The sequence below is a fragment of the Ascidia mentula genome, chromosome 8 (assembly GCF_947561715.1).
Source record: "Ascidia mentula chromosome 8, kaAscMent1.1, whole genome shotgun sequence".
Taxonomy (NCBI): domain Eukaryota; kingdom Metazoa; phylum Chordata; class Ascidiacea; order Phlebobranchia; family Ascidiidae; genus Ascidia; species Ascidia mentula.
In genome coordinates, this window is record NC_138573.1 from 7,593,564 (window position 1) to 7,610,451 (window position 16,888).

The 16,888-nt window shown below is 41.9% G+C and overlaps 2 protein-coding genes across 2 annotated transcripts; both read left to right on the forward strand.

Annotated features, from left to right (window-relative positions):
- Positions 1-2,919: 2,919 nt before the first annotated feature.
- LOC145910901 (protein WWC2-like) lies at positions 2,920-13,634 on the forward strand. The gene is made up of 11 exons (XM_082998117.1): positions 2,920-3,256; positions 3,726-3,794; positions 4,066-4,160; positions 8,104-8,160; positions 8,223-8,280; positions 8,761-8,941; positions 9,125-9,205; positions 9,560-9,757; positions 11,322-11,450; positions 11,785-12,038; positions 12,469-13,634. Exons 1-11 carry the CDS (start codon positions 3,091-3,093, stop codon positions 13,074-13,076), a joined length of 1,896 nt encoding a protein of 631 aa, XP_082854243.1. The 5' UTR covers positions 2,920-3,090; the 3' UTR covers positions 13,077-13,634.
- A 1,073-nt stretch (positions 13,635-14,707) lies between these two features.
- LOC145911329 (leucine-rich repeat-containing protein 34-like) lies at positions 14,708-16,082 on the forward strand. The gene has a single exon (XM_082998640.1). The coding sequence runs from the start codon at positions 14,762-14,764 to the stop codon at positions 15,992-15,994; it is 1,233 nt and encodes a 410-aa protein (XP_082854766.1). The 5' UTR covers positions 14,708-14,761; the 3' UTR covers positions 15,995-16,082.
- Positions 16,083-16,888: the final 806 nt, after the last annotated feature.

The window sequence follows — 16,888 nt, forward strand, 5'->3', positions numbered from 1 at the left end:
GGTATGAACGCTATTTGCTTACTCAGATGCAGTCAGGAAATGACAGGAGTACAGTCCTGAATCCGAACGTTGGGCACCACTGATGACGATTGATGGGTTCTTGAAACTACCCTTTTTGCTATTGGTGAATGTCTTCATGGCTGTCGTTCGTTTCTGCAAACAAATTATTCAAGAAACTGTCTACGTCTATAAAAGGCAGAGTCCTTTAGGCGGAAAATGTTTTTAACTTTAATAATAGTGTTTCGTTATTTCGCAAGGGACAGCACGTACATAGGCCATTAACAAACTGCCTTATGTAAGTTTAAAAATTCCTGTTAGATTTATTATTAGTTCCTTGGGTGAATAATGAAGGGCAGGAACTATTGTGCTAAATTTTTGTGCCTGCAAGCGAAAGTTGCAACTACTACCTGTATGTGATTAAATGTTTGCCGAAAAAAACGTTTTTCAAAATTCTTGGCAATATTTATCTCATATTAAAATCCGCCACATAACATACCATTAAATCCAAAAGATCTGCATTGATACTGGTAAGTTTTTCATACGTACAAGAACACATTTCCACGCCAACGCTGTAACCATCGCATAGCACCTGTCGGCCGGTCGGTATGTTTCGCAACTACACAAACAGGAACTGTATTTGAAACAAATTGCTTGGGACTTTAGCGATTTATACGACCTCTGAATGTGGGTGACAAGTGCGAGAACGGAACCTCAGCTGCCCACATTTACATTTGGTCCACTGACCCCAACCTCCCCAGTTTCCTATGAACGACGAGCCAGCGCAGGGGCAGTAGCCCCATCGTTCGTCAGTATCAACATCGTAGGTTGTCCCGCACCAGCATTTTCCACCATTTCTGTGGTCTGTGGTACATTCCTTGTATACATTCCCTGTGTAGATATACAAATTCGAATATATTTTTCTTATTGCTCGTTTAACCGAGGTTTTACACCGAAAAGTCACATTCATTACGTTGTGTAAGTTTATCGTAAACTATCTGGTTAAAGCATCGGTATTAATTGCGACGTCAAAACTCCCAACAGCCCTTTATTTTTGTGTACCTTTATACTTGAATGGAAAATGACAATAATCGCCCGGCGCGGTTCCATGTTCAGCAAGTAAACGTATACCTGGGGCGGGAAAGGCACAAGAACAGAATCCCCATTTTTCTTCGACTTGGAAGTCTTTGGTAGTAGAACACCTATTGTAGTGTTTTGTAAATTCAAATTTAAAATTATTTAGGTTTATTGAAATTTACGGTTTATAATTGTGAAAATTAAAAACAAAAATTAATGTTGAATCAATCTAAGATATCTGCTTTACCCCGGAAAAGTTGTGTCAATAAAAGAAATTTTATAACACCATGAGCTGTAGAGAAGATGATAGAAAGAAAATATAGATTTTATGCAAATAAACCACATTGTCACGATTTTCTGACCAGGGTTGCCATTTGGCCGTCTTCACGGCCAAATTCCAGAAATTTGGCCGTTTGAAAATCGGCCTGGCCGCGAAAAAATCGTTTGGCCGTAAGGCAGATATTTGGCCGAATTTGGCCGAATTTCACTTGGTACTATATAAATCCACAAAAGGCATTGCTGGTTTCAGGTTATCAATAGATTTGTGGACGATTGTGTTGTCATAAATATGTCTCCGAAAAATTGTTACGTCATAAACTAATCTTGACTGAGTTGGCAAAGAATTATGCTGCAATCGTAATACTTTAGCAACATAACCGGTTTTGAAACCACTGATAAGCATATAGATAACAGTGTTTCAAACATACGATTTACGAATTTATTTCCGGCAAAATAGTCGTTTTTATAGAAATCATCAAACTTATAACGTGATTTGGCCGAATTTTGGCCGTAAGAGAAAAAAAAAATCAAAAAAGTGATTTGGCCGAATTTTGGCCGTAAGAGAAAAAAAAATTGGCCGTCAAGTGTTTTGACCATCTGGCAGCCCTGTTTCTGACCAGCATCGCTCATCTTCTCTTCCGGAGTCGGCGCAGGTAAAGTGAAATTCAGTTTTGTTAAGTCTGTCAGCTGCTTTAAAAGGAAACGTGCATATTGCCCCCTCGGCGTTTCCACTTTGTGATGTTACCTTGCTTAGATCTATCGAAAATACCACATGCTTTTACATTTTTCGGGGACAATTATCATATAATTCCTACCTGCCAGGTTTTGCGAAACCTGTCCTGGCGACTGAATTACTGAGAAAGCTGTCACCCATGGTTTTTTGTCTTTTGGTTGTATGCTCCAAACTGTCAGGTCCTGGAAACGTTTGAACTCATTGGTATCTTGATTTCCATGATGACAGTTAAGCTGAATGTCCTGGCCTTTAAACGCATTAAGGTGTTGCACTTGCAAGTTAATACACACAGCAAGGTTTAGAGCTCTAAACCACAAAAGTAGAACAAAACTGGAAAAATTCCTAGAACACTCCATCGCTAATCGTTTTCGTTTGTTCTTGACTGAAACAGACAATCGTTCGCCTAATGACGAAATAAGGATTGTTTGTCATTCGAAGGAGGGCGCTAGAGGTCAATCTTCGTTGCGTAGAGTTATGGAATTTTTTTTGTCAGACGCTTCTTCCTTTCGTCAGCTTGTTGCAAAAAAGGGAGGGTGGGTGTCGCATAGTTGTGGCTGCGTTGTGTTGGTGCTATTTTCATAAACAATGACTGTTGAGTAAAGTTTAAGGTCTTACATATGTACGGAGATTTAATGATTGGCCTAAGAAATGTATACATTTAACTCTTCTAGCTAGATTACGAAAATCGTTTACATTATGCAGTTGCTGAGTGTAGAACAGTTAATCTGACCAGTCTAAAAGGGCATTCATGTGGGCTTTTATTGGTTTTGCCAGATATGGATTCACATTCTAACAACAAAAACGTCATTTCATTCATTTCTTTGTCAGTTAGATTGGATCACGCCATTTTAAAGTAGGAGAGTAGTAACATTGATTTTGAAGTAAATTGTTAAAAAAAATTGCTGCACCCAAGTTCAACACCAAAGCTGACACTGAAAAACAGTTGATTTGGAATTTTACAAGGCATGTACTAATGTCTTTTGGATGTATGACCAGAGAAAATAATGACAGAAACATGCAATGAACTACCCTTGCCTGCTGGATGGGAGGAGGCCATTGACTTTGATGGTCGTGTATTTTTTATTGACCATAATACACGACGAACTTCCTGGATTGACCCAAGAGATCGCTTGACAAAACCTCGGTCCTTTGCAGACTGTATTAGCACAGGTATATACTGTAGTGTGTTTCGCCTGAATGATTGCACAACGTGTTGGTGTCACGTGACCACCTCATATATAAGTGTTCCTCTGTGCCGTCAAGGGCATTCTATTGCAACCTATGTTACTGTGCACTGCTGTTTCGTTCCGTTTATGTTGTGTAACAAACTACAACAATACATATACAAACCAATATTTCACACTGGTTGCCACTCCTATACATGTTAAATCATTCACCATTTCTTCGATACTGTGAAGCCCCTAATGGTTTTAATCGAGTGTATTTTATGTGCAGTGACGCAGCGTTACAGTTTTTATTTTTGTCATGTTATGTAATGTTTACATGAATAGGAACAAAAACATATTTTAAATTATTTGGCCTCATTTCTTTAAAATGAATTAGTTAATACTATCGTCTGACATTACCACAAAACGATAAAAAACATTTCAGTCATAAAATAACTGTTTTGTAACTTCAGAATTACCAATCGGCTGGGAAGAATTTACAGATGATGATTATGGGATGTACTACATTGATCATCTCAATCGTAAGTAACAGAGTAGATTTTTTATTTTTAAAAGCACTGTCGGCACAAAAGTTACCTACATTTTGATGTAACCGACGTGATCGGCCATCCGTCGAAACTTCTTTAGGGTTATGGAGCAGCAGTAGCTATACTTTTGTAAGGGTCAGAAAATATTTATGATGTGAAATGTTGCACTTGGGTAAATTATTTGCATCGACTGCGCATCACTGTTCGATTTGAAACCTTTCTCTGTCCTTTTTATGTAATACAGCATGTTTTGTTTTATAATTAGAGAAAAACCAAAGAGAAGATCCCAGAGAAGTATGGAGAGCAACCCAAGAAAGGATGTTGGAAGATTACCTCTGTTTGGCTATGAATGAAGTTCAGGTGTGTGATTGTAAAAATATGTGTTGTTTACATTTAACAGAACATAGTGTGTAAAATTGTCATGGTTGACTATTTGCTCCAACGAAACATGATGATAATCTCTTCACACTGTCTCACTCTCCACATGTGTCTGAATATATTGTTGTTGAATATTGAATGGTCATAGAAGGCTTGTTAAATCCAAACAATAGCCTGTGCTCAGTGGCCGATATTGCAGTCCTGCAAAAGTCATTTAAGAATGTTACCACACTACTGTGGCTCACGTCCACACTACTCATTCAAGTGGATCTGAAAAATGTTGAGCAGTTTGAAGCGCCTGTACAAGTGCAATATCGTACACCAATTGTCAAAGACTCCTTACTTTATCTGTACTTGTCCAATATTGTTTGACATATTTTTCATTTCTTTTCAAAACCACTCATAGTCCACATTGCTGACGGGGATTATGGGCATGTAGCACACTTTATGGCTTACTGTTATCGTACAATTGTTTTACTGACCAGAAATTATTTTCTTGTGGTGGTCAAGTGGTCAACCAGCACTAGAAATGCACTCCTCTCCCATGTTAAGTGTCATCATCTTTTGGTTGCGTTTTTCATTGGCAGTCGCTGTGTCATTTGTTTACAAACTTTTTTATTTATAGTCCTGTTAAACCAATCATGCAGCACACTTTTAGGCCAATAATAGTTCCGTTTTGTTCATATGTCTAGCTTGTGCAGTTTTTTTTTCTGTTCAAATGGAGCCATGCCAATAATCTCATAACACAATAATTACAAAACACTGTTTTTAATTATATGTACAAAATGCAGTCAAGAACACCACCTTGTGTAACTGTGATTTACATGTTTGACAACTGCGAGTTTGTATTTTTTTTAAGTTGTGATATATTCTATATGTTTGAAAATAGTTATGCCAAACATTGCTAAGTTTTCTTCACGAATCGACAATATGTTGAAGGCAAGTTATTGTGAGGCACCCTTTGTTATGAACTATTGCAAATAGTTTACTGGCCTAGAAATTATATGGTGCAATATTATGCCGCATCCACTATTGTTGGTGGAAACAGATTCATGCAGTTGTTGTGGTCATTCCACATATGGTAGTTGTACAGCTACAACGACCTTTCCTCATTCTTGCGCGTCATTAACTGCGATTTAGGTTCAGCGAACCGTTTGGCTTTTGTGTTGTGGATTATTATTCTAGCCAGACGCGCGCATGGTGGAAGGCGCTGCGGTCATTACATCACCCCCAGCAGCAAGTCCTTGAAAGAGTATCTCGATGATAACAGAACTTTCATCGCCTGGTTTGCGAAAGTCGATTAGTGGTCGGCTATTGTGTCCAGACAAGGGCCTTCGGGTCCTTTTGACCCACGAACATAGGACCGCCACGCCCTGTGCTATTGCTGGCGCAGTACGCGAGCACACCTTTTATGTGTATTTGGGGCTGGCGTCGAGTGTGGTATGAAAATTAAACATGGCGCCGCTTGAATACTTATGACGTGACGTGTTTGGTTTACCTACTTTCAATTATACGCCCGGCGGTCGTCGGATTCTCGGCACGCCGTTGGTGTCAGAGGTTGAATTTTTTGGAATTCCGCGCGTATTGTAGTCCTGGATTCGCACCGGGATTTATTGTCAGTTGTGGCGACTGGCCATAATCTGAAGCCCTTTACCGCCGCAGGGCTGCTCTCCCGCTCACTGCGTTGTCAATACTTTGGAAAGGCGGATGTTTGACATATTTTTTGTTAAAAGCCTTGCGGTGTGTTTACCTAGCTTAGGAAGACGTTCTGCGTACAACGTCGCGAAATCGCCGTTTTTGTAAATTATCAACGTTTGTGTGTGGACTTGGCCTTGATTCCAACAACACTATTTTTAACAAAACTGTTTCCACTTTTTGATCTGGAGTAATAAACAGATATTGACGTCTCTTATCACCGCTTGTTTGGATACGCCCCAGAGCCTTAAGTGAGCATTTTTATATGATCTGGTTTCTTATCGGTCTTCGTTAACATAGCTGTCCATCAACCGATAAAAAGTAATTTAAGCAGGTGTGCTTAAAACCGGAGGTTTGCGCTCACCGTTCAGGAAACGCGCCAACCATGAAGATAAAGCAGTGACGCAACCTATTGACTATTGTGACTCAATATCTATCATTCCTATACGATCGTCTAGTCGGCCAGCCGGAAACCTTTCCAGGGTTCCAGTAGGTGTGCGGCGCGCTAAAACCGAGCCAAACGGTTTCGTTTATTTGGGAGAATCTTTACCAGCGTTTGTTGGGTTCTTTTGACTTGCAATTGGCTCGGTTACTTTGATTGTGACGTCATTCAGTTCGGGTTTCGCCATCGTTCGCAAAGCCCTATGTCTACGATAAGCAATACAATTCCTGAGCACAGGGATTCTTTTGTTCCTTTTCGCGTCCCAAAGTTGCGTTGTGTAACTTTATACGCTATCTTGCGCCGTTGTTTCCACACCCGAAGCTAAGAGCCGCGGGCACCCGTTTAAAGGATGAATAAAACAATAGAAATAGTTGAAAAGTTTGTAGTTTTCGCCACGCAAACAGCATTGATACAAAAGCAAACTATCAGCGATGCGTTTGATACAGGCGGCATTTAAGAGTCCACTCTTATATCGTTTATAACTGTTGACATCCCGTTGGCAACTCGCTGCGTATTGAGCTCCGATATAGATGAACTTATGACCTTTCGCTTGTTCTGCACAATACAATCCAAGTATGAACCAGTTCTCACGGGATTTTGCTTACTTTTTAATACAGTTGGGCGCAAGTAAACGTGCATTGAATCGCCGTAAACACCATGTTCTTTGCTTGCGGATTACAAAAGGTGTTGAAGATTTTGGTAAACATCCCCAGCAACGCAGACATTCCAGTGGGGGACGTGTGGTGTCTAGTAAACAATGTGGTTTATGCCTTTTCACGATCATGCCCGCGAACTTTTGTTTTTCGGGCTTTTCTAGTGCCTACCATCACTGGCATATCCACACACACGCCAGACTGTATGGTATCCACCTAATAGTGACTTTGCTTGGCAGGCCGTTGACGACAAATAGAAAACATGTCCTCATTAGCCTGTTTCCCACACTGGTCGATTGATCGGATTTGACACGGTTGCCTCGGCAGGCCGACATCATTAGCCAATGCTGGCGATTATTTCGGCCTGAGAAAAAGGTCGACGACGAGCCTCGAGGGTGCCTGGGCGTTGTGAACACAATCGCTTGCGCCGTGAGTGGTCTTGAAGGGGACTCAAACGCTCGGCGAGGCATTGGCCAAACCGCATAACGTAGAAATACGCCACCGAAGCGTCCCATACATTCTTAAGCGCTTCCCTCGCGAAGGCTGTGCGATCTACAGCAGTCGGCTGGCAACCTTCACAACAACAAATCAACTTTATTCGCGCCGTAACTCGAGCTGTTTTGGCTGTGACAGCAATTATGGTCACAATGGCATGTCGTTATCACGAGGTTCAGTTTTACGACGCTGCACAGCAACTAAATTCTGAATTGCGATTATTTGTTCACAAATTCCTGTGTTTGAACTGCCATCAGGCTATTGTTGTTTCAGGCCTGCTCTTTGCCCCAGGTGCTATGTCCCTATAGATCGCCCAGGCCACTTATGAAAATATAGTGTTCATCGAAAAGTTGGCCCCTTCTCTTTTCCTCTTACTGTAAATCTTTTAATTAACGCAATGCTGTTGGAATGGTCAACTTTTTAATGAACACTATATTTGTGCACAAATGCTGTTGGAAGTTAACTGTTTCATAACAATCATTACACCATTCATTCAACTTTCCACACTGCTCTGAAATTTGCAGTAAATACTTAATAATCAGTAATTGTTAAATTAAATTAAACCAATGAGAATTTGAGTACTTTTGAGTATGTGATGTAAATTGTATCTCATCAGCATTGTGATGATAAATGTTTTTAGGTGAAGGAAAAAGTTGTCACCATCAAAAACGAGGAAATTGAAGAAGCGACTAAGCAGGTATGCTTTTGCGATTTCGTTATGTTCTGGCATTTGTAGACACATCCCTGTTTTTTTTACAGATTCGAGAGCTTAAACACCATGTGACCAGAAATCAGAGCTCACAATCAACACAAAGCTGTAAGCTCCCAGACAGTTTTAGTAGTTATTGGAAATTTGCTGGGATTAGCACCCAGAGTAGTAATTCAAATATAAGTACTTCCCTAATCTCTGATGAATCAGCTTTGAATTATGCAAATATGCTATTTCTAGTGTCATTGTTTAATTCAATAAACTTCAATTGTAATCCCAATGTGGGAATGGTTTTGTTAATCCATAAGCTTCATTTCAGATTGTTTATGATTTGCATGCTATTGTTATATTGCTATATTTTTTTCTACAATCTTTCCTTGTTGATATAAGATGCCATAAACTGTCTCAAAGTAATCACATGTGTAACATACAGTATTAAAACAAAACTTATACTAGTGTATAGTGAGAAATATGGTTTACATTTTGAAGCTGTTGCATTGTGTGTTGGCAATTGTCCTTCTGACCATTTTGTCTCTAGCTTCACCCATAATATGTTTAATCCTTAATCCTGCAACCTAATTTCAACAGTGAACAGCGCCGGGACGTCCTGCTCAAACTGGTCGATATGCACCAAGTTCGATCCGGACCTGGTACGTAACGACTTGAAGGAAATGAAGAGGCGAGTGGCAATCCTGAGGCGCGAACTCACAGACGCGCAAACTGACCTTACCCACGCCCGAAGCCAGAAAGACCGCTGGAAAACCCACTTGTACGTACCCGTGTTTGTGTAAATAAAATAATTGGCAATTAGCTTTTTACTGAAGCGCGAAAAGGTCAGGCTTGTAGAAAATGCCCATCCGGGGCAGTGTGTCGACTATGTTTTCAATAACAGGCAGCGCACGTTGAACATTCTTGTCTAAACAAACACAACCAATATATGTTGTATTTGCAGGGAATCCTTGCAAGCCGATGAATTGGGAGAAGAGGAAGAGAAAGAACTGCTCGTGACGCAACTGCAAAGCATGAACGACAAGTGAGAATAACACCTTGACATTTTTAATTAATTCTGATGTTCTAATGTTTTGAGCAGTGTCTCGTTGGTGTACATAGTACATATATACATTACATATTACGATTTTTCATCGATAAAGGCAAACGCTAAACAGGTATTTTGGGTCACAACCAAATATAAATTATCATCGGGAATGGGGTCCTCAAGAGTTAAAAAAAAACGAACGAATTGGGAAACCCTGCATCAGACCAAATGATTCGCTCACAGAAATGCAGCGAATTCCTGGTACATTTTAATTAAATTAGTTGGCCACGGTCTGTCCTAATGTGGGTAAACTTCTCGCTTCATGTCCCGCTAAAATCGTCCTGCTATTAGGATCGCCAAACTCACGAAGGAATTACGCTCGCTCGAGGAGAAGGGCTCTGGTGACGGAAACCCTCAAACCTTGCTCCTTATATCGGAAAAGGAAGAGCTGTTAAACGAGTTGTACACACGGACTGCTGGCACCAGAGCATCGGAGACAGAACGCCAAACAGCGGTGCATCGATGCAAGCAGCTTGAAAAGGAACTAAGGTACGTTTTGTCCATTGAACCGAAACTTGTCAGTTAACGTAAACGTCAACGAGGCCGAAAATATCACCGTCTACCCGTTTACGACCGTGTCAATGGTAAACATAGCCAACAATACCGGTATTTTCCAGTTGGATTGCCATTAATGTAATGCAATTTCATTGGTATTTCGCCACAACCTTTGCCATGTAAGCATCAATTCAATTGCAAAATTTAACGCCAACATACAAACCCTGTACCTATAAACAAACCCGAATCGTAATTTGGATTTTTCGTAAATTGGACGCTTTAGGTGCTTTTAGTTCGTCCCTTGCGTTCGGTAACTGTTGTCGGCACAGTAGACTTGAGCTATAGACGGGTTAGCTTTCTCGCCAGCTGTCGACCCACAATTGTAAATAAGCTAAATTGTTTCACCACTGGCTGCCGGCCTGGCAACACCATATGTTACAACCGAGCAAACAATACGTTACTTATTAAAGTTGCAAACTTGCGTGGAATGCATTGCCATTGTAAACGCGTTGGTCACCAACGCCTATACAGATTTTTTAAACTTCGAGAGTATCTGCCCTTAGTCTATAGAAGGTCAATTTCCAAATACAATTCCCAAGTGAACCAAACGTTCAAAGTGATTTTTATGTCTTATGGGTTTATTCGCGCTCAATTTCGATCGCATTCCTCATAGGTCGTAGTAATAATGGAGTCATCGAGCAATCGGAAACAATAGGGAAATACTTCTTGGCGCTTAATGGTTTCCATGCACGCAGCTGCAACCTTCGTCGTGCTTCTATTGCGAGCACGCTGCCTTTTAAACCGTCCAATCGCGCCCGTGATGGTCGACCGGCGTTGTTGACATTCGCTCAACGAAATTCCTGCGTGCCTCGACTGGGCGCTTAGTATTTGCCCACTTGGGCTTGCACAAGCGACCGTGCTGTTGGATTGCTCGGCGTTCAAATCAACGTCCCGTGTATTGTTGCTCCCTTATCAGTAAAACCATGTCACGCGTCGTGTTTCGAAGCACGCTGATGGCGGTTTCCGAAAATTTCCGCCCTAAAACTTGTTTTCTCCTCATGTGTAGTTGCCCGCACATGTGCGTTGAGTTTGCCAATAGTAACGGAGCACCAACGGACAAGACAACAACATTTGCGTTAAGAAATGGGGTAACCGTTAATTACTGGCGCTGGGTCGCCACAAGTGGGCAAAATGACCCACAATAGGAACTCCATACGAAATGACGTGTAGGGAAATGTGACGCATGTGTTCAAAGAATACACGTGAACAAAAATAAAAGAAACCTTTGACGTTTGAAAAGCCGCCGTTTTATCTCGTGTTTCAAGTTGTATTTGAAGATCGATTTTGTTACACTGGCAAAAGTACGCAATCGTACACGAAACAGAAACTCGTTTGAGATCTTTTTGTCGCCCGTAATTTGAAGAATGGCTAGTTTATCCATCCCGTACGTCATACTACCGTTGACGTCACTGCGAACGCGCATTCAGTATCACTTTGAGTTGCGGGTGAGAGTTTACCGGTGAAGCGTTACTGACTTTACTCACGTTTCCATACGCAGGAATGCCAAAGACTTTAACAACCGCGCATTGGGTGAAAGGCTGAAGCGCGTGGAACGACACGAGAGCGTCAACAAGCAGCTCCGCGACTCCATGGAACTCGCCACTAAGATTGAAAGTCGACTAAGGAGGTAACTTCACATTGCTAGAAGCCCGGGGCGCATCAGCGCGTGTAACCGAACATGTAATCTTATCTCCTGCTGTCTGTTTGCCGTCGCATTCGCCCGAGTTGTGTGTTACTGTTATCGTGGGCCATCGCCATCATCATTTTAGCGCGTCCTTGATTATCTTGGTTGCTTAGACATTGTGGCCATGTTGCACGTGTCTTGTTAACGGGCTTGGTCTATTAGTACTTTAACATTAAGGTGAAGAAAGATCTTTATTGACTTTTTTTTTACGATTTTAAAGTTCATACAATGTCCAAACCCCTCTGCCCCACTTTACTAATGTCCTCGTACATTTTAGCCTCTCGGCCAGCAGCATGTCTCTGTCGTCGACGTCCAGTCACGGCTCGGCCAAAGCAATGACCACCATCTCACTTGCCAACGGACGATCGAGCAGCTGCGAAGTGGGCATCGCCAGCAGCGGCCACGTCTCCCAATCCGGTGGACAGCAGAAGCGCGCCCAGTCATTTACACGTCGCAATAACTCTATGACGAGGCTCCAGGCACAGGTGGTTCGCAAGAGCATGCGCAAACATGCCGAACAGGCTGAGAAAGGTATGCGGATGCTGCGGTGTGTTTGGTTTGGGGTCGGGACAAACCGCTTGTTGAGTGGTTGTAGATATCTTCGGTTGTAAATGTGTATAGGCGTTCAGGGGTTCCAACATATGCTTTTCGTGTAAAAAATTCCCGCCACGTTCATGTCCTAGTAACGTTTATTGATATACAAGGTTGAAAGTCATGTCTCACTAGAAATCTACTTCTATGTAAAACGGTACTACACTAGCGTCTTCATTATACCCCGAGTTATTGCAGCCGTATCTTTTAACTATGGGAGATGATGGCAACATAAGCTGCTTATCACATTTTACCATGAAACTTCAATAAGTCGACACATCCCACTCCCACGTAGTTCTGGATTGTTCAATCCCATACAAGGTCATACACATTACCGGTCATAAAATTTAACCATCGACTGTGGTTTCAGGTCCGACCCGACCCAACTTAACTAAAGGCTCCCCGTCTTCATCGGGCGGCACCGACTCGGCATTTTCGTCCGCCGGCGAAGGATCCACTCCTTTGAGTTCCCCTCCGTACGAAGACGTCCTTCCGAATCGCAACGCTCACGCCTTTACTCGTCGAGTCACCCCTGCGTCCACCACCACTACCACAACCACTGCGTTGCCGGGCAGTAGTTTAAGTCTTAGTAGCAGCGGCAGTCGCCGTTCGTCGCTCACCTCAAGTAAGAGCTCGCTGATGAGCCGAGGTTCTTCCGTGAACTCTCTTAGCGTTATCGACGAGTCCACTCCCACGCCGGTGCAAATTGCCGCTGCGAGACACTTATCAACGCCGGATTACGCCGCGCAGTCAATCTTTTGCGACGCATCGGCTCCCACCCCTTCCTCCTTGCTCGTAAGGACGCCTTCCGGGCTTTCTGACGCCCATTCGACATTGACTGGCTCCAATCTTAACCGGGAACCGCCCTTGCATCGAAATCCCACGTGCAATGGCGGCCCCGCGGTATCGAGTGAAGGACAAACCCCGCGCGCGAAAAAACACGATCGTGGCGCGGAGGACGAAGAAATCATTATGTAGTTTTTGGACTCGCGTCTCAGCCGCTGCGAACAATTTTACTCACTATATGTTCAACCGTGCGACGCGGTCGTTTTCTATACCAGAGAATTATTTTTCCTCGTAATGACAACCTTTTCCTATGTTTGCAACGATACAAGCCTGTTTAACTAGGTCTGTCCCTGACTTTCCTGTTAACTCTCATTTAGCTTTTACCGTCAGCCAGTGGTACTTGCCGTTGAAGACAGTGGGACATACCGTGCAGGAAATCGGCAAAAAAGCACTTTGTTTAAAGCTTTAACCGTTGACATTTGCGGTTTTTATATTTTGTCTACCTCCAGTTTCTGCTGCGACCGACTGTTCGCTTGTTACACCCTGAACGACAAAGAGTTTAACAGTACGTCCCAAAAGAGCAACAATGAGACCCCTTGGTTTGCTGTCCAACTGGCGTATGCGCACGTCCTGGTTCGGCAGCTGATTTGTAAACTTGTGCAATTTTGTGGCGAACGTCGCTACGGTTTCTGTTGTGTTTTTTGTTGGTGTTCCAACACGTGTCTTAAAATAAAAATTTTAAGCACTGTTGTTCCGCGTAAAGGACTGATATTGCAGCAACCAAGTTATTTCAAATTTGAAACGCTAGGTTAATTACCAATGGTCGATAAAGCAAAGCTTTGTAAGTGCTGATGAACAAGCAATGCGCTGTCTGGACTGGAATGAATTATGCAGTGTACAGTGAAAGAGAACCGAAAGCTGTGCTATTACCTTTCCAAGAGTATAGATTTTTTTGTTATCAAAGTACTTAAGGATTTTAGATGCAATGCTAATAGTTTTCTTTTGTTGGGTTAAGTAAACTTGTCACCAGGGGCGGACCAAGAAATTTCCTATCCAACACTCGCTGTGACGCAACAATGGCAATTCGGGAGGCTAGACGAGGAGGTAGTGAAGCGCCAGACAAATGTAGCTAGTGCATTTGTTCAGGGTCATGACATGTTTTAGGGGTGGGTGATCGGCCCCTTCCTCCCTGCTTGTCACCTTTCACAACTACAATGAAAAATCCATCCGAAAACCTAATCTATCTGTTGGTTAGCTCTTCATCTATAACAAAAGTATTTGTGTTTTTTTACTATAAAACAGAAAGCCTGTTTAATTTTTAAACTTTTGAGTTGCGTTGGACTTCAATGCAGTAACTATGATTCACTCTGTCCTGCAACAAGAAGCGCCAGTGCATAAGACACCGGGACAAAGACAGAAAAAAATAATTCAACCGATAAGTTTTGATCAACTGTTTATTTCAAACATGCCCTTGTCTGGCTTTCCACCACCACGAGCCAAAAAAAATAACGCTGTTTTTTAATTTAACACATTAAACTTATCTTGGCTTACCACGTGACTGTGTGGTAAGTAAACTAGTAGTCTGAGTAATCTGTTGTTTCATAAATTTCGTACGTTGTTAAAATCCAAACATGGCTCGAGGATTAGATGAAATTTGTAAAATGCATTTCTTTTTCGACAAATCATACCGCACTTACGAACACCCACTACGATTTTTAATTTTAACTTAACCCCTGTTAAAAATAAATAAACTCTACCACTAACGGCGCTCCACCAAACAACGCATAGCAACGATAAAAACAACTCAGATATCTGACGCTACAGTTGCGTAAAATTTTGTTGTAATTTGTGGTGTTTCCAGTTTATATTTATATATAATGTCGTCTTCTGCTGCGACAGAGACAAGGGACAGATATGTTGTCCTTTGTCAACAAAGGGACGTGACTCCACACGACTATGTTGTCAAGGCGTTGACAAAGGCAGCAACTGACTTTCTAATTAGCACTACTGAAGATCTTAAACTGGACTTGGCAGGAAACAATAAGCTTTTGACAGATACGAGGCTCGCTGACGGTGACATCGACGTACTTGTAACCATACTCAGTCGCAGCACTGCCTTAACTTGCCTTGATTTGCGCTACAACAACTTAACAGATGTTGGTGCCAAGCATGTAAGTCGGCTCATTAAGGACAGCCCTTCCTTGCGAGAATTGAATGTTATGTGCAATGATATTACAGAAAAGGGGGCAGAGTATATCGCAGAGGCTTTGCACACGTCAAAAACACTGCGTTCGCTTAAAATGAATGGCAATAAAATTGGGAATCGCGGTGGCATGTTCTTTGCCCAAGCACTTCAAATTAACAACAAACTGAGGGAACTGGACCTTGGAGATTGTGACTTGGGCACCGAATGCGTGATAGCTTTGTCCACCGTGCTGAACCAAAACAAGCATCTTCGGGCACTGAACATAAACAGACCTCTGTTGTTCTCTTTGGAGGAAGAGACTGTCGTCCATATCGGCAAAACAATCAAAGTGAACAATACCCTGCGTGAGTTGCATCTGTCCAAGTTTGACATTCGCGACTTTGGCGTGGAACGCCTGTGTGACGGTCTGTACGACAACTACACAATGGCGTACCTAAATCTTAGCTGCAATCGCATTACACGCGATGGGGCAGGCCATATAGCCAAGCTACTGCGTCGCAACACCCCTCTGGAAATTCTTGATTTAGGCTTTAATCGAATCGAGGACGATGGCGCCAGGTACATCAGCTCAGCACTTGCCGCGTCAAATAACAACCTCAAAGCACTAGTGCTTGTGAGCAACTGCATTGGAGGTGTTGGCGTTGTTGCTGTTGCCTCGGCAATGAACACCAACTCATCGCTCGCCAACGTTTACGTTTGGGGCAACAAGTTGGACGAAAAGGCATGCGATGCTCTAAGCGATCTTATCACCTCCAACAGGTTGCAGCAGAAAAACACTGATGTGCGACCATATGTAGTGGACGGCCGAACGTACATGGCTGAAATGTCACATGGCATTCGTCGATTTTATTATTGGACCCCAAGCTACGGCCCCGATGTTGTTGGGATGGAAGAGGAAGAATAAGGGATTACACCAAACAATTGTTGCACTTTCTGCTGTTTAAGCGCAAACTTTTTACTTTTCAAACTTTTTCATATTTGATGACAATATAATTAACAAAACAACAATCATGTGTGAGTGTGTGTGTGTGTGTTTAACAGTGTCATGGTCAGGGATCATGTTATAATAGATATACCTGGTTGTCAGACTTTAAGAATACAGGAAAAATATTTGTTGAAATCCGATTATATTTGGCACAAATTTTTGTTAATTTAGCCTGCTTGTACCACAGTAAAAGAAAAGTAATGCTATTATGTTTAGTTGAAATGAACGTCAGTGCATTTCAAAGCAGATCAGAACAAGTCATTATGATTTTGCACTACAATTGCTAGAAAAAAAACACAAAATGTCACATGTGAACCAGTAAAACCGCAAATAGCATTTTTAAAGGACATTACTTTATATTGGTGTTAAATTTGAATTAAATTAATAAGCCACATTTCTTAATACACCATCTATGGCAAAACTACTACAAAAGTAGTAACGGTAATATTTGTTTCCATCAAAATCAACCGTTTTGCTTTAATAAAAAAAAACTACAACACAATCACTGAAGCATAACCAATCATTTTGGCCACTTTCAGCGGTAGTGTTCTTGTAGCGTAGCGTTGTCAGGAACCCCACGCCATTCGACTGGTTGTTTGTGCTGCTAATCTTTTGCAGCAGTCGTGTGCCTTGTAATTAGCTTTAAAATTATTTTACAATGAATCAGTTTATTATGCATTCCAGTTTACTTGCGGTTTAAAAGTTTCTCCAAAAAAGGCTATTAAATGTTAAATGTTCAACATAAACTTTAAAAAGAGATGCCGATCATAACAAATTATTTTCCTTGCATGTCTTCTTGGACTTTTAGGCATT